General features: G+C 43.0%; 1 protein-coding gene across 12 annotated transcripts in view; it reads left to right on the top strand.

Annotated features, from left to right (window-relative positions):
* The window catches only part of Fn1 (fibronectin 1), a 68,615-nt gene extending 51,328 nt beyond the window's left edge, over positions 1-17,287 (top strand). For 4 of the 12 annotated variants that reach the window (XM_021651563.2, XM_021651562.2, XM_021651561.2 and 1 more), the window contains 13 exons: positions 828-1,015; positions 2,022-2,109; positions 2,911-3,087; positions 3,874-3,963; positions 4,170-4,349; positions 5,082-5,171; positions 6,109-6,215; positions 7,257-7,395; positions 10,111-10,275; positions 12,384-12,509; positions 12,906-13,012; positions 15,802-15,915; positions 16,527-17,287. In XM_021651563.2, the coding sequence (XP_021507238.1) occupies positions 828-1,015; positions 2,022-2,109; positions 2,911-3,087; positions 3,874-3,963; positions 4,170-4,349; positions 5,082-5,171; positions 6,109-6,215; positions 7,257-7,395; positions 10,111-10,275; positions 12,384-12,509; positions 12,906-13,012; positions 15,802-15,915; positions 16,527-16,598 (1,643 nt within the window). In that variant the 3' untranslated portion in view covers positions 16,599-17,287. Of the gene's footprint in view, positions 1-827; positions 1,016-2,021; positions 2,110-2,910; positions 3,088-3,873; positions 3,964-4,169; positions 4,350-5,081; positions 5,172-5,757; positions 6,216-7,256; positions 7,396-10,110; positions 10,276-12,383; positions 12,510-12,905; positions 13,013-15,801; positions 15,916-16,526 lie in introns of all 12 variants that reach the window. The other 8 variants (XM_021651559.2, XM_021651556.2, XM_060368594.1 and 5 more) reach the window with 2 other exon arrangements.
* Positions 17,288-22,540: the final 5,253 nt, after the last annotated feature.

Below are 22,540 nucleotides of genomic sequence, written 5' to 3'. Positions count from 1 at the left end.
AAGAGACACACCTCTGTGGTTACCCTTCCTCTCCTCACATGAAGGAAAGAAGTGTCGGATCATAAAGCTTACTCTGAGAAATGACCCTAAGCCAGGCATTTCCCTACAGCATGATCTAAGAATACATGGGGAAGTTCTCCCCTGGCTAGTTATCCTGTGCTTCAAGGATTCTGTCTGATCCAGAGGCTGAGGACAGAGTCATCAGGGCGAGTGCCTCCCACAATCCTTCATCCTTTTGTGCTTTACTTACGGAGTAGGTTGGAATGCTTTAGCGTGTAGAGGTGACAGTCTGTGTTACTGCTCCTTGCTTCTCTTTCCTGCCTCTGTCGTGAACCAATTTTCTTCTTAACGCTGCACCGCAGAGAATACTTCAAATTTAGCAGTGATATCTGCCATGGGTTCCCAAATAAAAGAGACAATAAAAACATAATTCTATCTCTTGGATGAAATACTCTGTAACCTAGTTTCCCATACAAAGATAATTTATATAGAGAAAGGGCCATTGCTCATTTTTTTCATACAAATGAAAAAAAAAATCAATTCTAATGACCAATATGGTAATTCAACTCTTGGGTTCTCGAAGGGGTAGTGAGATAAGGCCCAAAGTCTCTTTTCAGTGGTGGCATTTACCCAGGTGTTTCCAGTGATTCTGAGTATTAAAACACAATTTTGTATCCTTTCGTGTTATGTGTCTGTGCCGACTCCCTGCTGGGCCAGGGAGTCCAGTCCCTACAGGACCAATCCATTCTACTTCTTACAATTGGCTTTATTTTCCGTTTTCCTCATTCCCTATAAGATAACCTTTTAACCAATGACCGCTCCCGCAGCCATTCCTGCTCCAACCAACCTGAAGTTCACTCAGGTGACACCCACCAGCCTGAGTGCCCAATGGACAGCACCCAATGTCCAACTCACTGGCTACCGAGTGCGGGTGACCCCGAAGGAGAAGACGGGACCAATGAAGGAAATCAACCTTTCTCCAGACAGCTCGTCTGTGATTGTCTCAGGGCTTATGGTAAGCAGTGAGCTTCCGTCCCTCGAACCAGGAAGTAGGTCATCTCACGGAGTTCATCAGGTAGTAGAAGGCTAATCCATAATGAACCCAAAGTCCTCTCCTTCTATCAGCAGATGATTTTCTTATAAATTTGCACAACAGAAGTTGATAGTGTTGACCTAGGATTTTCTAGACTACTGGATTTGAATGTTAGGAATAGCTTTGGATTTTGTGCAGTTCTTTGACAGAAGTATTCTGCTTGTTTTAAGGTTGTATTCTGTGGGGGGCAATTTATATATCCGCTGGCTAAACATACAGCTTTCATGAGTGGTGCTTCCTTGGCAAGAAGCATTCCCCAGTTAGTACCAGCTTAACTGGACACCACCCTTAATTAGAACATTTAAAAATCAGCCAGGTGTGGTGGCGCATGCCTTTAATCCCAGCACTTGGGAGGCAGAGACAGGTGGATCTCTGAGTTTGAGGCCAGCATGGTCTACAGAGTGAGTTCCAGGACAGCCAGAGCTACTGAGTGAGGCCATCTGAAACAAACAGATAACATTTAAAAACCCTTTCTAGATCTGCAGAAACCAGCTAGGACTCTAAGGGCCTGATGCACATGTTAACTCAAGACCAGTTCCAAGGCAAGCAGCAGAACAGGGTTCAGAGACAAGAGTAGAAACTTTGTCTCATCTCTTTGCAATCAGAAAAAAAACAAAACATGACTGATACCCATAAGATCATAAAAGCTGGAAAAAAAAGGGGGCTGATACTGATCTTTTTTTTAATTATTATTATTCTTTTTTTATTACCATTTGCGGATTGCTCGGACCTAACCCCTGAGAGCATTTTAAAATTCATTTAGTTTAAATGCGTTGTTAATCATAGGTAAGAGTGAAGTTGACCTGGGAAGTTGAAGTGGTATGTGCCCATCGCCTTTCATGATAACCGCGTTTTTCCAGTGCTTTGCCAGAGCTCTCTAGGCTTCATGCAACACCATTACCAAAGCTCCTCATGCCCTTATTTCTAGGTGGCCACCAAATATGAAGTCAGTGTCTACGCTCTCAAGGACACATTGACAAGCAGACCAGCACAGGGAGTTGTCACAACTCTAGAGAGTAAGTGGTGAAATGTTTTCATATTGACAAACCTTGCATGTAAGTAAAAATAAAAGGTCGGTGAGTGATCTTTAAATCTAACCAACAACTCAACAGTAGAATTTGGAAACTCATGTAATAGCTTACTGTTTTGATGATTCACTTCGTATGCCATCCAGAAGATGGCCCACTGGAACAAAATGGAATCATGTCAGTGTGTTATGGTGCCGTTTGGCTAAAGCCCATAGCTGGTTTATGCTCTGCTGCTGAGGGTCTCTCTTCCTACAGTTCCAGTGTGGGGAGGAAGCAGTGGCTTTTGTCCTAGGAAATACGGGGCTAAATTAGGTCTGTGGTCCTGTTCTCTGCTTTATCAGTAAGTTTATGTTTCATCATCTGTGGAATGATGAAGACGTGAAGCCTTGCAAAAGTGACAAAATACTATTGGCCACACACAGATCATTACTAATTGATTATGTTATTATATTCCTACCACACATTTTTACAGTACAGTAAATTATTCATTGCAACACTTGTTCAAAATATTTCTAGATACTTCAGAGTCAGCCCTGGGAACCACTGGTAGTATTATTCATAAGGCTTTTCAGTTTCTTCAAAGGAAAGACATGAGAAGTGACTATTTTCATTTTTCCTAAATACCGTCAATCATTCTTCCTGATATCAAAGGGGGATGAACCTACACGTTATCAGTCAGTGCATTTCTGGAAGTGAATGTATTTGTATAATGAGGACGTGTTTTAAAATATCAAACCCTTACATGTATGAGCCAAGCATGCATTAATCTCCAGCTGTGCTTCCGCACAGATGTCAGCCCTCCGAGAAGGGCCCGTGTGACGGATGCTACAGAGACCACCATCACTATTAGCTGGAGAACAAAGACGGAGACAATCACCGGCTTCCAAGTCGATGCCATCCCAGCCAACGGCCAGACCCCAATTCAGAGGACCATCAGCCCTGATGTCAGAAGCTACACTATTACAGGTTGGCGCACACAGCAGTGTGACTGTGTAGCTCATTAGTTATCCCATAGCTAGAACACATTTGAAAGTCTGATTGCCTTTTGACTTCCTGACTTTCGTTTGACCTATAAATTTCACTCATCAAATCTGTTGTTTCATAACATGCTCATTTCTTGTTTAATGAAAAAAAAAAAAAAAACAAAAAAAAAAAACGCACACCCGAAAGTCATAGGTAAGAGTCTGCGGCAGGAGGATGTGAGTTTAAGACCAGACATAGTGAATGAAACCCTTTTTTTTTTTTTAATTTATTTAATTTTATGTGCATTAGTGTGAAGGTGTCAGATCCATCAGAATTGGCGTTACACACAGTTGTGAGCTGCCATGTGGGTGCTGGGAATTGAACCCAGGTCCTTTGGAAGAGCAGATAGTGCTCTTGACCACTGAGCCATCTCTCCAGCCCGACCCCCCCCCTTTTTTTTAAGTTAACACAGAAAACAAAAAGATACAAAATAGTAGTGCATTGGTATTAGCATGACTAGATTTAAAAATAATAATAATCAAAATTATAACTACAAACAGCACTGTAATACAGGTAGAAGCTGTGATCAGAGACAACTCGATATCAGGATGTAAGTGACTTGCTTTTGAGGAAGGTTTCTCATTCACTTTCCTCGTCCCTGTAAACTCCTTCGGTAGACTACAAAAATATGCCACGGTAGAGGAGTAGAAGAAATTGCAGGCAAGCATGAGAACTTAGAGCACTTAGTAACGCAGGCAAGGCTAAAAGGCATGTCTCTTTAAATTCCAGGTTTACAGCCAGGCACCGACTACAAGATTCACCTGTACACTCTAAATGACAATGCCCGGAGCTCCCCTGTGGTCATTGATGCCTCCACTGGTAACTCCACTTTCTGCTAAGGAAACATCAGCTGATGCATATTGTAATCAGCTGTGTAAACTTTAGAAATGATTAGGGACCTGGGATTTTTACAGCTCCGGGGACTCTCAGGTTCCCTCCCTGCTCTGTTTGCTGGGGCTGGGTGCAAACGGGAGAATAGCTTCAGGGCCATTCACTTTCTAAGGTGCCATTTTGTTTGCTTTCAGCCATTGATGCGCCATCCAACCTGCGGTTCCTGACCACCACACCCAATTCCTTGCTAGTATCCTGGCAGGCGCCCCGTGCCAGGATCACTGGCTACATCATCAAGTATGAGAAGCCCGGATCTCCTCCCAGAGAAGTGGTCCCTCGGCCCCGCCCTGGCGTCACAGAGGCCACCATTACCGGTATTGCTTCCGTGTTGTCGTTTTCCTCCTTAATCATAGATACCCAAAATCCGTAATACTCCCCAGTTGTGTCTTGATGCTATTTTATGAGAATGAAGGCATTCTCCTCCTCAGGGACAAATAGCCTTCTCAAAAGATATAACTGTGTGAGCATGTGATTTCAGTGCCGTCATATCGCACACTATGATGTATTACTCTGTGGTGTAAATTTGCTTATTTCTTCATTATTTTGTCCCCCCAAATAAGATAAATTGTACGTATAGTGTTTCATGGATGTTGAAATTCCCCTAGAACACGGATATCAGGAAATCACAGCTTCTTTGTTGCACAAGAAAACAGAATCTGGTATGGGAAAAATACGAGCCGAACGCTAATTTTTGTTCTGTCATTGAAAGGGGTTAGTGATTAAACAGAAGTCTGGAGTCCATGGTGATCTCTCCCAAATGTGCGTGCCACTGGTGGCATGCAGTACCGATAGGTTATTTACAGGCTGAAAGAATCCTCCAGGAAGGTTATTGTGAAAAGGCTCGTTCAAGCGTCAGCTGTGATTGTAAAATGATCAGCCGGCTGAGTGGCCTTCGAGTGCAGTCTGTGAGTGTAGACAGGAGTGGAACTGATCTCACTTCTAAGACTTCAGGCAGCTGGGAGCAATGCCTCTCTCTACTGAGCCGATGACCGCTGCTTGGCTGGCCATGCCTGCCATCACAATGAAATGGCTGTGTTCCCCGTCAGGTCTGGAGCCAGGCACCGAGTACACCATCTATGTCATCGCCCTGAGGAACAATCAGAAGAGTGAGCCTCTGATTGGGAGGAAAAAGACAGGTAAAGACTCATAACCGATGGTTGCTTTGCAGGGTGAAGTTTCCTACTACATTTCGACACATTTCTCATAGGTTATCTAATTTTTTTTTTCTAGCAGTATGTCTTATGTATCGTACTCTTTGACAGGAACTACCTAACATGCTCTAAAGATGTCTGATTTGTTTATTTTCCTACAATCTAAAAAGCCTCACTCACTGTCAGCAATTCAAACTTGATAGTTTGAATGGGACCTTTCCTATTCGTCTTGACTTAGTATTTGGTTTCTGAAACTTCAAATCCAATATTTCAGTTGCAAAGGCTTAATTGAAGCAAAAGTGGCTTTCTGTGGGGCTCGCCGGTTCAAAGCTTCGTCTGTATGAGAAATTATACTAACATTTTTTTTTCCTGTCTAAACTATAAAGAAATCTGTGAAGAAAAAAAAATTCCAGATTCCTTTCTAGAGAGTGTTTTGTGATCTGAGAACTGCTGGTTGTCTGGGAGTCTTGATCAGTTTGATGTACAGTTGTTGCCTGGGTTGACTGTGATTGTTGCTTCTTCCTTGAGCTTAATGCGCTTTGCTTTTTTGGCTCTAACCTCTCTTGGCTAGATGAGCTTCCCCAACTGGTTACCCTTCCACACCCCAATCTTCATGGACCTGAGATCTTGGATGTTCCCACCACAGTTCAAAAGACCCCTTTCATCACCAACCCTGGGTATGACACCGAAAATGGTATTCAACTTCCTGGCACAACCTACCAACAACCCAGTGTTGGGCAACAAATGATCTTTGAGGAACATGGCTTTAGGCGGACCACACCACCCACCGCGGCCACCCCCGTCAGGCTTAGGCCAAGACCATACCTGCCGAATGTAGATGAGGAGATTCATGTTCCCAGGGGTGACGTAGACTACCACCTCTACCCTCACGTTCCGGGCCTCAATCCAAATGCCTCTACAGGACAAGAAGCTCTCTCACAAACAACCATCTCTTGGCCGCCATTCCAGGAGAGTTCTGAGTACATCATTTCATGTCATCCCGTTGGCACCGATGAGGAGCCCTTACAGGTGACTAATTTCCTCCTCCCCCCTCTTCATTTGTAACTGTGTCATCCAGGAAGGAAGCAAACAGAATTCACGAAAGCTCTCAGGTCAGATGTCTGCTTTCCCAGGACAGATGTTATAGTTCTCGGGTTGTTTTTCTTATCTCATTGTGGCTCTGGAGCTTAAGCCGGAGACTGTCGCCGAGTGTGACTCAATAGAGAGAATGAAATTATTTTTATTATTCTCCTACACCGGAGGCTACTTAGTGAGATGAATAAAAAGATGATCTTAGGGAAAAGAAAAAAAAAAGAAATATTTATATGAAGTTGGAAATGGCACCCCTGGTATCTGTCCTTGAAGGGTCACATTATCTATTATGTGTCTAGGAAGATTAGGTGAACCTTTGGGTACCAGCTGTTATGAGAGATAGATTCTCCAAAACTCCATTCTTTAATTTGTCCCACTGGTGCAAGAATCAATTTTTATTGTGTTATTTTTAGAAAGTGGCAGAAACTTAAAAATGGACTGTACCCGTAGGACATTGTTATTAGCTCAGAAACTTGAGTCTGGGGATGTGCCAGTGTCGTAGGAAAATCCAAGTTGTACTGTGTTGGCACCTTGCTTGGAATGCACTCATCTTCCATGGTGCTCAAGTTTATGAAAGGGTGTGGGGTTTGGCAAGAGTTCCAGTGAGCTACAAGACTCAGAGGAGGCTGGTATAGCCGAGGGCTTCTGGTAATTGTGGAACACCTAGGTAGAAAGATCTAGCGGAAATGATGGCTCTTTGCACTCATTTAAGATCTCCTCTTGACTGGGTGAGGATCCTATACACTCCCCTTTCTCTCCTCTTTTTGTTTGTTTTTTTGAGACAGAGTCTCTCTGTGTAGCCTTGGCTGTCCTGGACTCACTTTGTAGACCAGGCTGGTCTCAAACTCACAGAGATCCACCTGCCTCTGCCTCCCAGCTTCCTTTTCTTCGTTTTTAAACAGGGAGGGTTGTTAACAGAATAGGAGAGCACAGGCCTGTTTGTCACTGGAATGCTTTCTCCCCTCTTCCTGTGCACAGTTCCAAGTTCCTGGAACTTCGACCAGTGCAACTCTGACTGGCCTTACAAGAGGTGTCACCTACAACATCATAGTTGAGGCACTGCAAAACCAGAGAAGGCACAAGGTTCGGGAAGAAGTTATTACCGTTGGCAACAATGGTAGGTACACTGCTGTCCTGTGCAGGCACGTGCTTCCGGCTGGATCACCAGAGAAGGCTTTGTCTATTGTTCCTTGTTGTCTTTGACCGCACAACTACACAACAGCAGGAAATGTCCCCTTATACAATTATATATATAATGTATGATTGACAGGATGGGAGGCCTGGAAGGGAAATTCATATTATTCAGTCCAATTTCCTTTGTTCTTCTTATTGAGTATCTAGTTGATAGAGGCAATGGCTTCTGGATACCTTTTACTAGTCGCTTGTCCCATACTATGGTCCACTTACGTTCCTAACCCGAACAGAATACCTAAGCACAGTCCTCCTTCGCAACGTTGAGTGATGGCTTAGGTTTTGTTCCTGACGTAAATCGTTACCAGCGTTGTCCCTTTCTTTCCAAAGAGCTCCCTGTTCCAAACTTCAGTTTTATATGGTTCTTTGTTTTCTTCTTTTTACATTTGCTTATTTTAATTTTATGTGTATGGGTGTTTTGCCTGCATGTATGTCTGTGCGCAAAATGCATGCAGCATCCACGGAGAGGCCAGAAGAGGGCGCCAGATCCTCCGGAACTGGAGTCACAGACGCTTGTTAGTTACCATGTGGGTGCTAGAAACTATGCCAGGTCCTCTAGAGGAGCAACCAGTGCTCTTAACTCCTGAGCCATCTCTCCAGCCTCTTTATATGTGTCTTCATACTCATTTCGTGTCACATACATGCAAGATCTTAATAAAGGTTAAATGACCCCCATGCAAATCTTAATAAAAGTTCAGTGACCACCATGCAACATCTTAATAAAGGCTAAATAACTTTAATCATGAAAAATCTAAATAAAGGTTGAATGACCTTCTGTGTATCCTCTGGAAAGCCTTTTGAAGCCAACAGTGTGCCATTTGGCTTTTTAAATTGCAGTAGCTAAAGATTCACCGAGGAACACGAGTTAGGGAGTAACTGAAATTGTGAATCCCGAGTCTTCTTACACTATCAGGGCTAAGTCCCGACTTCTTCCAGGTAGCAGGACTTCTGTGTAGGGGCAGTTACTTCCTTTCGGTCTCCTTCCTCAGAGAGAAGACTGCTATTTCACGCGTAAATTAAGCAGTTGCACGTCTGGCTATGCAGAAGTGGTCCGACAGTCTGTATTACATCCACCATAATTAGCATTTGGTTTTTGTAGTCTCACTAGTAAAATGCCACATGAAAGGACTCTTTTTTTTTTTTTTAAGCATTGGATTTTTGTGGGTGTTTTCTATATTGTTTTCTTGAAGATGGTGTGTATAGAATCCGACTGTATTGTCTGTGATGGACTGAAACCTGCTCTGCAGCTCAGGCTCCATAATGTCAGAGCAGAATTTAAATTCCTGGATAGTTTTGAGATGGTGACTGCCCATGTAAGAGCTCCAGACCCTTTGTTTTTTCTTCCAGCCCCTTGCTCCGCCAGTGTTCTTAGTTACCAGGCTCTCTCGGTTTTAAAACACTTCAGATGTTCTAGCTCTTGCAGGACGGCGGCTTTTGGAATATTAGGCATTTCAAATATGGATTGCATTTGTACTTTTGATTTTTTTGTGCTATAAAAAGAAATATCCACCTGAGGGATAAGAGTCATAGTAAGTTAGCTGATTTAACATTTAGAGAATAACCTGGGGTGTGCCTCATTTATGCAAATTATATTTACTTATTTATTCATTTATTCATTCTACATGGGAATTGATGTTTTACCTGTAATGTGTCTGTGTACAATGTACATGCTTGGTGCCCAAGGAACACAAACAATGGGTCAAATGCCCTGAGACTGGAGTTAACTACAGATAGCTTGGAGACAACATGTAGGTGCTGAGAACCTTACTTAGCCAGGTTCTCTGCAGGAACAGACATTGCTCTTAGCCACTGAGCCACCTCTCTGGCCCCTACATAGATTATTATTTTTTTGTTCTTTAAAAATAATTTTTAATTTTTTTAATCCTTAAAAGAAAAAAAAATTTCTAGAAGGGAGGGATGAGATCTTGGGAAAGCGACAGATTTTTACCTACTCAAATCGTCTACATCATGGTGATGTCTCTTCATTGGAAAGTCCAGTTTTTCTTAGTTTCATAGTAACTGTAAAAAAAAATGCTATAATATAAGTGTAGATTGCATTATAATGTTATATAAAAATGTTAAGACTATTTTAAGTATAAGCAAGGAATGTTATCTAAGATGGTTAATTACTCACTAGCAATAGTTATTAGTGAGTAATTTCTGCATCTTGATGATAGGCCAGAGTTTTGATGTCTTGGTTTCATGTAGCCTCTATGAGATCCTAATGAGAGGAAGGTATAGTTATATTATTAGCCCCATGTATTTGTTATAGATGAGGAAAGAGAAGCAGAGAAATGTTAATTAGCTCAAAGATACTCAGGCATCTTGGAGAAGCGTCACTGCACACATTCTTAGCTAGTTAAAATGTCTTAAGATCTGTTTCATGTCATGATTAGTAGATTTCCTGGAAAAGATGACATTTTGAAACGGAAGACAGGAATGAAGGAAGATGGACTACGTTAACTCTGCTGTGGCAAGTGGCCACTGGCTACATCATAGCATCGCTGATGAGAAAGAACATTTGTGCTCTTATTGCTACTAGATTAGGTCATGGTATATACTACAGATGTTTCTTCTTATGGTCCAAAACTATCAATAAATGTGTTTTCCTCTTTTTCCTCCTTTCTCCTCTTGTTCATAGTCAATGAAGGCCTGAACCAACCCACGGATGATTCGTGCTTTGACCCTTACACGGTTTCCCATTACGCCATTGGAGATGAATGGGAGCGACTGTCTGACTCTGGCTTTAAGCTCACTTGCCAGTGCTTGGGCTTTGGCAGTGGTCATTTCAGATGCGATTCATCTAGTGAGTAGCTTGCTTGGTCCATCTACTTATTCCTCCATCTCTTCTAGTCTCATGCATTTGCACTAATTGGGCCACGGAAGCATGTTTGGCAGGCGCAGGCTCTTCCAAACATGATGCAAACAGAAGTATACTGTTTGACTCAAAGTAACATTTTGCATCATAGAAGGATGATGGGAAATTTTACTTGTTGAATATTACTGCATCTCAAGAGTTGTGTGCTAATCCAACCAATCAATAAAAATATATGTGTAGTGGTGATACACTTTTTGAAATATTCAGTTATATCTAAATTGGTGAAATTAACAATCTCATTAGAGTTTGGTCTAATTGAGATGATATAAGACAGGCAGCCATAAACTCCAAATTCCTTTCAGTCTTTAGTGTTGACTAAGGACAGAGAGGAGCATTTAACTCACAAACACCATTTTGCTTAACATACCCAGATATACGTGTATTGTAATACATGCCCGCACACACTCATGCACACTCACACACACATACACACACACACACAAACATTGCTAGTAATATAGAGGAAAATGTCTTGGTAATGCATTTAACGCTTAACAATCAAGTTCAGAGATGGTTAGTTGGTGATGGCGAGCCTGACAACCAGAGTTCCATCCCATCCCTGGAACCCACATGGTGCCAGCTCCCACAGATTGCCCTTTGACCTCTACATATGCACTGTGGGACACTAATGCCCATATGTACAGACACATTTGTGCACACACACGTGAAAATCAATAAATGTAAGGAAAATGTTAAAATCAACTTTGACTGGAAAAATACTTAATTTTCAAATTTTAAAAAGGTTGACTTTTTTTTTCTCGAATTATTGATGAAAATGAGCCTAAAGCTTTAGTATTGGAGTGTATAACCATTCATTTATTCTTTGTTTTTTGGAGGTATAATTATTATTGGAAGTTCGTCTCTTTCTGTGTTAATCATTATGTCATAAATACAAGCCTGTGGATAATTATAGGAACGATATTCCATGAAGTGACATTTAGCAGCTCTCTAAAATTTTCTGTGAAACATTTTCCTTAACATGAAGTAGCTAACTCCAGTCTGAAGGTTTAAAATCAGGAAGTTTGCAGTGGCTGCAGACTTCTGAGCTTGGACGGAGCACAGCGGGCTGTCCACCGTGCTGGGTTGGAAGGATAACACTTGGCATTGACTAGGTGGTTTTTCAGCTCTGAGAACAAACTGTGTTGGAGTCTGTGTGCTTTTAATGAGTCAATACCTGATTGCAGCTGTGGAGGTATACAATAATTTTACCTGTGAGCCTTTGGCTCGATGTTCTTTGCTGAAAAGGTCATAACTATCTTATAATTTTTGCTTATCATTCAAGGAAGGCTGCATTTGTTGATACAGTGGAAGGAACACTGCATTGTCTAAGTGTGTTAAGTGAATTCTGTGTGGTATAAATCAGAGAGATTAAAAGGCATCTTACATGACACTAGACACCGTTCCTGCTGACTGGATACTTCCTAGAACTCATCTTTTGTAGGCCTAAGTTATTGATTGTCATTATTTTGTTTGTTGTTACCTTTGATCACTTTTTGTTTAGATGAACTACGTGGTAACAGGTAGACACTAGCTGTTCTCTCTTTAATGTTTTGTTTGTTTATGTTTTTGGTTTTTCCCCGAGACAGGATTTCTTTGCGTATCCCTGGCTATCGTGGACTCACATTGTAGACCAGGCTAGCCTGGAAGTCACAGAAATCTATCTGCCTGCCTCTTCTTCCCAAGTACTGGATTAAAGTCAGGCACCACCATGCCCCAATCTTTTTTTAATGTTTAATTAAACTATGTGTATCTAGGATCTCTGCAAACCCCCAATATATATATATATATATATTTTAATTCTCCAATTCCATTTATAGAACCAAACAAATCACTGATTAGTCCTATGAAACAATTTTGGTGTGTTAAGTCAACACTGGCCTGGAAAACATTAAATGTTATGATGAAGAAATGGTCCATCATAGACACGGTGACCTTTGACTTGGACTTCCCATTCCTTATGCCCTGTCCAAGTATTCTGCCCATCGTGTGAGTCCGACCACAAGTAACTCTCTGCCTGTGCTGTCCCTACCTTACAGAATGGTGCCATGACAACGGTGTGAACTACAAGATTGGGGAGAAGTGGGATCGCCAGGGAGAAAATGGCCAGCGGATGAGCTGCACGTGCCTCGGCAATGGGAAGGGAGAATTCAAGTGTGATCCCCGTACGTCATCCTAATAATGGTTTCTAGACTCTAACAGAGCCAAAACAGGGTGGGGTGGACACAGTGGGTTTGCCAGTCTTGTTGGGAAATCGGTAGCATGCGTCAACAGTGAATGGCTCATGACAGAACGTTACGTCCAAGCACATTAGCCCTCTTATAGCCTGAGCGCTTTGTTCATCTGCAGTGGAGTGTTACAAGTAGACTGAGCTTTTAAAACATGACTTCCGTCTGCCCACCTGGCCTACTATACCAAGGCTTTGGAACATCTCTTTACGGTTCACCTAAGTTGGTGAGATTTGGTCCATGCGCAGGCAGGTCTAGGGCATGATTGTTCTGCATGAGTCTTCATGATTGTTCTTGGTCTTACGACTGTTTCCGGCTTGTGCCCACATGCAGATGAGGCGACATGTTATGATGACGGGAAGACATACCATGTTGGAGAACAGTGGCAAAAGGAGTATCTCGGAGCCATTTGCTCCTGCACGTGTTTCGGGGGCCAACGGGTAAGACCAGTGGTGATTAGGTAAAGCACAGAGGAGGTTCCATCATGGATGTACTATGAGCACAGGTGTGCCTTGCCTCATATGACGAGCCCCAAGATGGCTATGTCCCTCCCTCGTTGTCCACCTCCTTGATAATAGCTTCTGCACCCGCACCAGTGACTAAAAACTCTCAGGCCGTCCTGTTTGTCCTCACCTGAACTTCAGCACTAAGCCCCCAGCTCTGTGCTGATGGAGTACTAGCCTCTCTGTGGCAGTGCTGTTCGCATTTTTAATAATACCTTGATCTAAGAGAAATGCAGCTGTTTTCGTGCCCTTGCTCAACCTAAAAATAGATCCCTTATTATCACTCTAATACTGAGCTAAGTAATAATGGGCAAACAGGGAACAGGAAGTGGCCCTGGCTCTTAACGATGTACTTGGAGACATTAAATTAGCATACCCTGCCAAGCCAAGCTAATCACAGGAGAGAGTCTGACTAAATACAGCTCTGGATGGGCGGGGATCAGCGAGAAGGCTTCCTAGGAAAGACAAACTTAAGTCACCTGGGGTTAAGGATGGCAAATATTAAGTGAGGAAGAAAAAAGCAGAGACAGCATGCTCCCTGCCTGAGAAGAGCTGCTTCAAGTGGTTCCCAGGGAGGTGGTCCTCCCCCTGGAATCTTTTGGTAAGGAATAAGATTGGAGGAGGGAGAGAATTCTGTAGGGCTGGGAGGTTCATTACAAAAGCCCAGGAATTCTCAGCCATTTCATATATATGCCCGTCTTCAGTAACGTAACAACAATTTCTATCTTCGTATTTTAACAAAGAAAAATTTGAAGTTTCGAAATGGCTTAATAGGGGCCCAGGTGTGGTGGTAAACGCCTTTAATCGCAGCGTTAGGGAGGCAGAGGCCAGTGGATCTCTGTGAGGTTAAGGCCAGCCTGGTATACAGAGTGTGTTCCAGGACAACCAGGGCCCTGTTTCAACAAACAAACAAACCAAAGAAAGAAAGAAAAGGTAATAGACAGGACAGGCTCCACAATTGTCCTTTGATCCCCACACATGCTGTAGCACATGTATGCACATACACATTCATGAATAAGTGCAATTAATTTTTTAGAAATTAGGGTTTCATAAAGGGCCTGACCTTAAAAGGTCCCCACCTTCTGATGCATGAGGAATCTGCACCCCCCCACCCCCCTACACACAGTAAAGTGGTTAATGTTCTTGGCATTTACCGACGATTGAAAGTAGCATAATGGAAAGTAGCTGTTGAAAAAAATAAATGAATCTGGGAGCCAGCGAGATGGTTAAGCGCACATGCTACTTTGGCAGAGGACCAGGACTTGGTTCATCTATCCACAAGGTCCCTAACAACCAGTCCCAGGAGGACTGATGCCCTCTTCTGGCTTCCTTGAGCATCAGGTAGACGTGGTGCACAGAAATACATGCAGGCAAGGGCTTATAAAATAAAAACATATATAAATCTTTTTTAAAGGAAAGGAAAATTAATCTGGCCACAGGAAGGATTCTGGGCATCATCAGAAGCTTCTTAGACCTTGGGCAGCCTATGGGATTGACAGTCTCATTTTATCCATTATTAACGGATGGAGCTCTCTCTTTCTTTCTTTCTCTCTCTCTCTCTCTCTGACAAACACACTTAGAGAAGCAGATCATAAAACTCAGTCACCATGGTCTAAATGAGTGACTTTGCTGGGAGGTAGATTTTGGCCTCCCTTCATCACTCGTTACTTATGAACATGAAACCCTTTGAGTAATGCCTCTCTAAGTTCTGAAACATGATAGTTAAAGTTTGAGACCAAAGCACCTTTATTGTTTCTGCAAGCAGGTCTTATGGGAAATAGTCTCTTAAGTGGAGGAATGGGTCAAAAAATAGTTAAATGATTGTATAAGACAGTGATTCTAATATGAAATTTTTTTTTTGAGACAGAGTCTCAAAAATATCGTATGTAGCATTGGCTATCCTAGAGCTCATTATGTAGACCAAGCTGGCCTCAAACTCACAGAGATTTTTACCTGCCTCTGGACGTGTACTACTGTCATTCAAGTTAGGCAAAAGATGCTACTTCAAGCCAGAGTTTGCATCCCTCTCCATGACTTCCCTAGTGCCCACTTCCCTTTTCCTAGGGTTTCTGATAATGGTGACACCTTTCACCCAATCAGCTCCAGTTTTTCCTCCTCCCAGTCGGAAGCAAATCTATGTCCAGCAACACTCAAAAGGAAGCATAGGCCCATTCATTGCCTATGCTTCTTGCCCATTGCCGTATCTTCCTGTCTCTCACACCATCTCTAGCCAGAGCTGAGGCTACAATGCTAGAGATTTTAAAAGGGACTGACTGAAAAGAAAATACAGCCAGTTTTCTAATTCCACCTGAGCTCCACTGTGTCCTCTGTGGCTCCTCCCCAGTTATTCCTCGCCTGTGGGTCTGTTAGGATGGAATTTGTCCACACGCTCTCAAGCCACCGTTCGGAACCATAGAGGGCTCTAAGAAATCCGCCACCTACAGCAGAAAGCCTACCGAGGAGGAGGGTGGGAAGATGAGTAGGGCTTGCGTGGGAAAACAAGTGAGGATATGTCAGAAGAAAGAAAAGCACATGTAGACAGATATGTCCGTGTAAGATATGGTAATAGGCCAAGGTACGTTCTAAGAGTTACAAATGCTTGAAGGCATCATGAAGCTTCCTGTTTGGTGAACCGTTCATGTTGCCAGTGCCTAAGAGCTGAGATTCTTCAACTCGAGCTCTAAGTTATGAGAGTACCCCATTAAATTTCACGTCTCTCCACCCAGGGCTGGCGCTGTGACAACTGCCGCAGACCCGGGGCTGCTGAACCCAGCCCCGACGGCACCACGGCCCACACCTACAACCAGTACACCCAGAGATACCCTCAGAGAACAAACACTGTAAGTGCACGCACACGCCCCAACGCTGCCGGGGGCCTAGCAGGGGTTCTGCGTGCAGATGCTTTGCTTTGGGGTGAACCAAGTGAGCTTTATTTCAGTTATTATATTTGATTTGGATATATTTATTTTATTTACATGGGAGACAAGTCTTCAGTGGCTGGGGAGATGACTCGGTGCTAAGAACCTGAGTTCAGTCCTCAGAACTCCATGCCAAAGAGCTAGGCACCATGGCAAGCGCTTGTAATCTGTTGTAATCCGCTCACGGAGGAGGCAGAAATAGGGGCTCCCTGGGGCTGGCAAGCTAGCATAGTCTAATTACTGAGCTTCAGGCTCAGAAACTACTGTCTCAACGAAACAACAAAAACAAACAAGATAGGCACCATCTGCATGGCTAAGGTTTACTTCTTGCCTTTTACATACACACAGTCTTATGAGTTATAACTTATGATTTACTAAATTTCTGAGCATTGTCTGTTGCTCAGTACCTTGCCAGTCTTTTGAAACTAGATAGTTATCCTTCCTCTAAAATACCTGTGACACAAATCTCCCCTGCATGCTTTTTGTTTTCTCGGAGTATTTGCTCCTAATATGTTTTTCTTCTCTTTTGACAGAATGTTCATTGCCCAATTGAGTGCTTCATGCCGTTAGATGTGCAGGCGGACAGAGATGATTCCAGAGAGTAATAATATTTCCAGCCCAAACCAGCAAGTGTCTCTCTGCCAAGGTCAATCCACAGCCGGGCGACGTCAGCAGACCCCTCCATCTTTGAGTGTTCATTTCTCCCTTAAGCCTTTCGCTCTGGAGTCAAAGTTCTTGGCTTGACCTCCACACACAGCTTCTCCAAGCATCGCCCTGGGGGATGTTTTCAGACTTCTGTCATACACGGTGACAGCTGGTGGCCGTGTTCAGCTTCAGAGTATTCAGTACCGCTCAGTATTGTTTAACCGAATCAAAGGTTCTTGTGGTTTTGGTCTGGGATCACAGCAAAACACAGATAGCCAAGGAAGATGCTTAATGTATTGAATGGCTAGTACGCGAAATCTTGAGTAGGAAAGTTACCCAGACACTTCTGCTTTCTTTAGCTGTCTGGCCTGCAGCACCGTCAGGAGGCATGTCCCATGGCTATGTGTTCCAACACCTCACAGTGTCCCAACAATTCTAATTGCCTAGGAATATCTTTCTCTTACCCATTATTTATCAGTTTTTTCCCAATATTTTTATATGGAAAAAAAAATTGTATGGAAGACACTTAGTATGCAGTTGATGAGAGGGATTCAGTATAATTATGGTTGGTGATTATTTTTGTACTGTACATGCCGACGCTTTCCTACTGTGCAAAAACAAGAGTTTTCATAAAAAGATTTACATTCCATGATGTGAAGGTCACTTTTCTAACATAATGCACTTGAGAAAAATCATCATCTTCACGGATGTCCTTTTTCTCTTCAATCCAACAGACATTTGAAAAGCCAGTTATTCTTTTTTAAGGGGTTTGTTAGTGTGTGTGTGTGTATAAGTGTGCATGAAGATCAGGAGGCCAGAAGGGGATGCTGGGTCCCTTGGAGCTGGATACAGGTGTGTGTGAGGTAGGCACTGGGATTTGAACTCATGACAGCTGCAAATGCTCTCACCTCTCCAGCCCTGCAGTTCTTTTTTTCAACATCAGAGGCCTTTGGCTCTGATGGCTGAGCTGTTACACTGTCTTGAATGGCATCATATAGAGAGGCTCTCCTTGGGAACCTCCATGCTGTGACCTCAATCTAGCCTGTCTTGATTCAGGTCAGCTGACACTGAGTGTGAGTTGATGACTCCCAGCTCACAGTTTGCTTACATTTGATCCCCAAAACTCCACCTTAGAAAAACAAGATTTCGAGATTTTTGTATTTATCGAGTGAGCGTGGCGTGTGTGGTATGGCGCGTGTGGCTCAGTGGCAGAGCACCTATCTAGAACGTTGGAGGTGTTAGGCTCACTAACACTTTGCCCCACCTGACCCCGACCACCACCAAATCTGACATTTGGAATAGTAAATAGTAGCGATGGAAAAACAGTAAAAGGGTCATTATCATCCTGGTCACCACTCAATGGCTGTGAAAAGACACGGCCCATGCAACTCTTACAAAGGGAAGTATTTAACTGGAGGCGTGCTTACAGTTCAGAGGGAGATGGTGGCACAGAACACGGTGGTGGCAGGCAGGCAGGCCTGGTGCTGGAGAAGTAGCTCGGCATTCTACATCCTGACCCATAAGCAGGGAGACAGAAACTGGGCCTGCCCACCCCCAGCAGCCCACCTCCTCCAACAGAGATGCCTAATGCTTCCCGGACTAAGCATGTAAATATATGAGCCTATGGGTGCCTTCTCCTCCAAACCACCACAATTACTGATTAGTCAAGGATTCAGAAAATACTTTTAAAATACACCATTATTCATTAAAAAAAAAAAAAGTTTGTAAATACATGGCAAAGAAATTCAGAAAGGTGTCTTTCTTGGTTCATTTGCTAGAAGAACACACTAGGTCACTTTTGAATTTATTTTCAGTTTGCAAAATGCCTTGACATTTAGTTCTCATTTGGAGGAGGTTCCAAGGCTTAATTTTACAGAGACTTCAGCTAAGATGAGCTTTCCTTAACACACTATAGGCCCAAGGAGCTTTTCCTTGTTCAGGTTTTCTAGTCCAACAGTTAGCAAGCTGGTTGCCATGTATCTATCAAAACAACAGAAGAGCTAGGCCTTTTGGCTTACACCTACAATCCCATTTCTTAGGTTGAAGCAGGTATATTGTCATACATCTGGGCTATACAGCTGTGCGAGGCTAAGCCTGGGTTTTGGCAAGTGAGATCTTGCAAAAGAAAAATATCACAGAATACTAGGTCTGATGACACACACTTGTAATCTAAGCACTCAGGAAGTGGGGAACAGGAGATTGAGTTTGAGTCCAGCCAGGACTTGGACTACACAGCCAAACTAGGCTACATAGACAACCATGTTTTACAAAACAACAGGCCTGGGGGCTGGAGAGAGGACTCAGAGGTTAAGCACAGAACCATCTCTTCAGCCCCTAAAAATAAACCTAAAGAACAAACAAGAAGTCCATCAGCAGCAAATTTTTGTCTCAAACTCACTGTAATCCTCCCTCTGTGTCCCAAATGCTGGGTTGAGAGGCGTGGACCATCACATAGCATTCTACTGGATTTTCAAAGCGACATATTAAACTGACAGCTCAACTTGGGATATATGAGGCAAATTTAAAGGGCCTTCTCTGTTTGGGTATCACAGTACAATAAAGGTAGAACTCTTCTCTCCTAGTCCTCTCTCAGTAAGATCATTCATCAGCAAGGCCACTTACTACTGCCAAAGATCTCTAAGTCTTCACCCAGTCATGTTGCCAAGCCCCCTGAGAACTGCCTTCAGCAAGCCAGGTTGCCAAGGTATAATTAAAGGACATGGCTGGATTTAGGCTAGAGATAGGCAATTCGAGATAATCCAGTTAAAACTAGTAAATAATAGACTTTTAAAAGAAAGTAACAGTTTTGAAGTTTTAAAGTGCCTGGCCAAAGTTGATTTGTAATGAAATATGTGGTTTTGTATTTATATTGTTTTCAGCTCTAATGGCCTAAGTGAATTATGTAAATTAGCCTATAATAATGTCACTATAAGCCTGTAAGGCACACTTTCTTGGGAGGTGAATGAAGAAATGAGGAGGTAGAAATCACAAGTACAGGAAATGGCTTTTCCCATTTAATTATATTTCCATGGAAAATTCTATTCCATTTCTCGCTGTATGAAACTCATTAAGGTGATTAAGAAACATCACATCAGTACATTTAAGTGCTGCAATTGCCTCCTATTCAGTAAGTTCCCATTACTGCAGTAGGGAAAGTGGCAGGCTACAATTCTTTAAATTCTCACTCTCAGCGATGCAGTTCAACTGTTAAAAAATAAAAGCATTGTTGGGGCTTTTATTTAGATCTTTGTTTGCAAAGATCTAAAGATTACCAGGGGCTGGCAGGGGGCAGATGGGAGGCAACAGGAAGGTGACCTTACACAGCCTAACCACGTTCTTGAAGACTCTAGGGCAGGGCCCCCAGGATCACTCAGTGTTGGAAAAGGAGCTTATTGCCAAGTCTGATGACCTGCATTCTATCCTTGGGAGCCACATGGTGGAGAGAACTGTGTCCTCTCTGACCTCCACATGCATGTTATAGTGCAAACACACACACACACACACACACACACACACACACACACACACACACACATATACATCCAGGCATACATGCACACACACATACAGACACACTTTAAAGATTCCTTGGCACTTTCATCTAAAGTGGGAGGATTTTGTTTTTATTACAATTTACTCACTTTGTATCCCAGCTGTAGACCCCTCCCTCATCTCCTCCCGATCCTGCCCCTCCCCCAGCACTGATAGGGGAGGTCCTCCTCCCCTTCCATCTGACCCTAGTCTATCAGATCTCATCAGGACTGGCTGCATTATCTTCCTCTGTGGCCTGGTAAGGCGGCCCCCCAGGAGAAGTGATCAAAGAGCAAGTCACTAAATTCATGTCAGAGGCAGCCCCTGTTCCCCTTAGTTGGGAACCCACTTGGTGACTGAGCTGCCATGGGCTACATCTATACAATGGTTCTAGGTTAGCTCCAAAATGGTCCTTGGTTAGTTATCAGTCTTAGAAAAGAGCCCTGTGCCCAGATTGTTCTGGATCTGTTGTTCTTCTTGTGGAGCTCCTGTCCCCTCCAGATCTATCTCCCCCCTTCTTTCATAAGATCCCTTGCACACTGCCCGAAGTTTGGCTGTGAGTCTCAGCATCTGCTTAGATACTCTGCTGGGTATCGTCTTTCAGAGGCCCTCTGTGGTAGGCTCCTGTCCTGTTCCATTTTCTCCCTCTTCCAACAGATGCCTATCCAGCTTGCCTTTCTGAATGAGGATTGATCATCTTACCCAGAGTCCTCCTTCTTGCTTAGCTTCTTTAGGTGAATTTTTATTATCAACACTGTCCTACTCTTTCATCAAATGATTCTATCTGAATTGAAAAAAAAAAAAAAACTCCATAAATTACAAATGAAGAAAATCTGCAAGTACTGAAAGAGCAGAGATACTGTTCTTCAGCTAAAATCCCCAAACAGGAAATTTCTCTCTTTTAACATTCCTCAGTAGAGTCAGGGATGAGATATAAAGGCATGTTTTACATTTTCTTAAATTCCTCACTACTTACTCTTCAGAGACGAAGTGGTTTCAACAACTCTAGGAGCCAAATTCATCTCTAAAGTAGCTCTTGTGAGACCTCTGGGGGAGACTGCAGTCAGTCAGAGGTCACATCAGCACTGGCTTGGGTGGATCTGGGTATGCGGTTACTGCCCTGCAGGCTGCACAGTGCTCAAGCTCCTTCAGGTCATGTGTACAGGAGGCCAGGAAACGCTTTGCACAAGTGCTGTGATGAACTTGTGTATGGCATATGGGTGCGCCTAATAGTGTGTGTGTGTGTGTGTATTGGGGATTCTTTTTAACATGACGTGGTCCATGGATTTAAGCTTTTCATTCCCTGCCCTAGCTTCCAAGTGCTGGGATTTGTGTTCTCTGCAATCAAGGCAGGCAGGTATTCTATTGATCAACCACGCTCATATACTGTTAAAAGTGTTTCTACAAAACATCTTGGTGTTAAAAAAAACAATTAAACTGATCCATTCTCCTAGCAGTATTTTTATTTGTAGTAAGATTATGTGAAAGCTGGAATCCCACCATCATGTCCCTGGTGTGAGGACACAATAGTTTAAATACTCAGAAAGGCAGTGGTTAGAATTATACGTGTAAGCTCAATGAGGCAGTATAGGGTTAAGCAGACAAATGTTTCCAATTACATTTTAATGTTCACCTTCAGTCAAGCTAAATAACTTGAGGAAGACAGCACATTTAATAATTTATGAGCCAAAAATCTGCGCTATTTACTACTACAAAAAAAAAAATTACGAAGTGCTGTGGCCAACAGTGTGTATATGTCTGTGAGCTTGGAGTTCCTTTGAGGCTGAGGTCATAGCTCAGTGGTAGGATGCTTGCTCAGTACGGAGGCCCTGGGCTCTGATACTTAACAACAGCACGTGCTATCAAGTCTCCTTTGGATACAGAAGCCTCAGATGCCTCAAGAGGTGACAGCCAAATGTTGGCAGAGACTAGATCTGAACTTCCATTTCTAGGGTATCTCATTCACAAGGCTGGCAGTTAGCAAAAGCAAGATAGCTTGTGCCCTCAAAGAGGCAGGGACGGTCTCCATAGCAGAGGGCAATCCAAGAAACCAAGGTTGAGGGATCCCTGCCCTGTGACGTCACACTAGTTTACTGATTACATGTGCCTACTTTGTTTCAATGGGCGAGCCCAAGGGCTGGAAGATTAAGCAGCATATAAGTGAGTTGCAAAGATGATTATTAATAAAAATTTCTGTGCTGGGGGTGCTGGCACAAACTTTTAATCCCAGTGCTCAAAAGCAGAGGTATCTCTGATTTTGAGACCAGCCTCATTTACAGAGCGAATTCGAGGACAGCAAGAGCAATAGAGAAACTTAGTCTTAAAAAACAAAACAAAGGAAGAACCACCAAAAACAAAAGGAACAAAAAAC

This window comes from Meriones unguiculatus, chromosome 15, assembly GCF_030254825.1.
Source record: "Meriones unguiculatus strain TT.TT164.6M chromosome 15, Bangor_MerUng_6.1, whole genome shotgun sequence".
Classification (NCBI taxonomy): domain Eukaryota; kingdom Metazoa; phylum Chordata; class Mammalia; order Rodentia; family Muridae; genus Meriones; species Meriones unguiculatus.
Note: the sequence above shows the minus strand (reverse complement) of the source record. Positions and strands in the feature narration are given on the sequence as shown.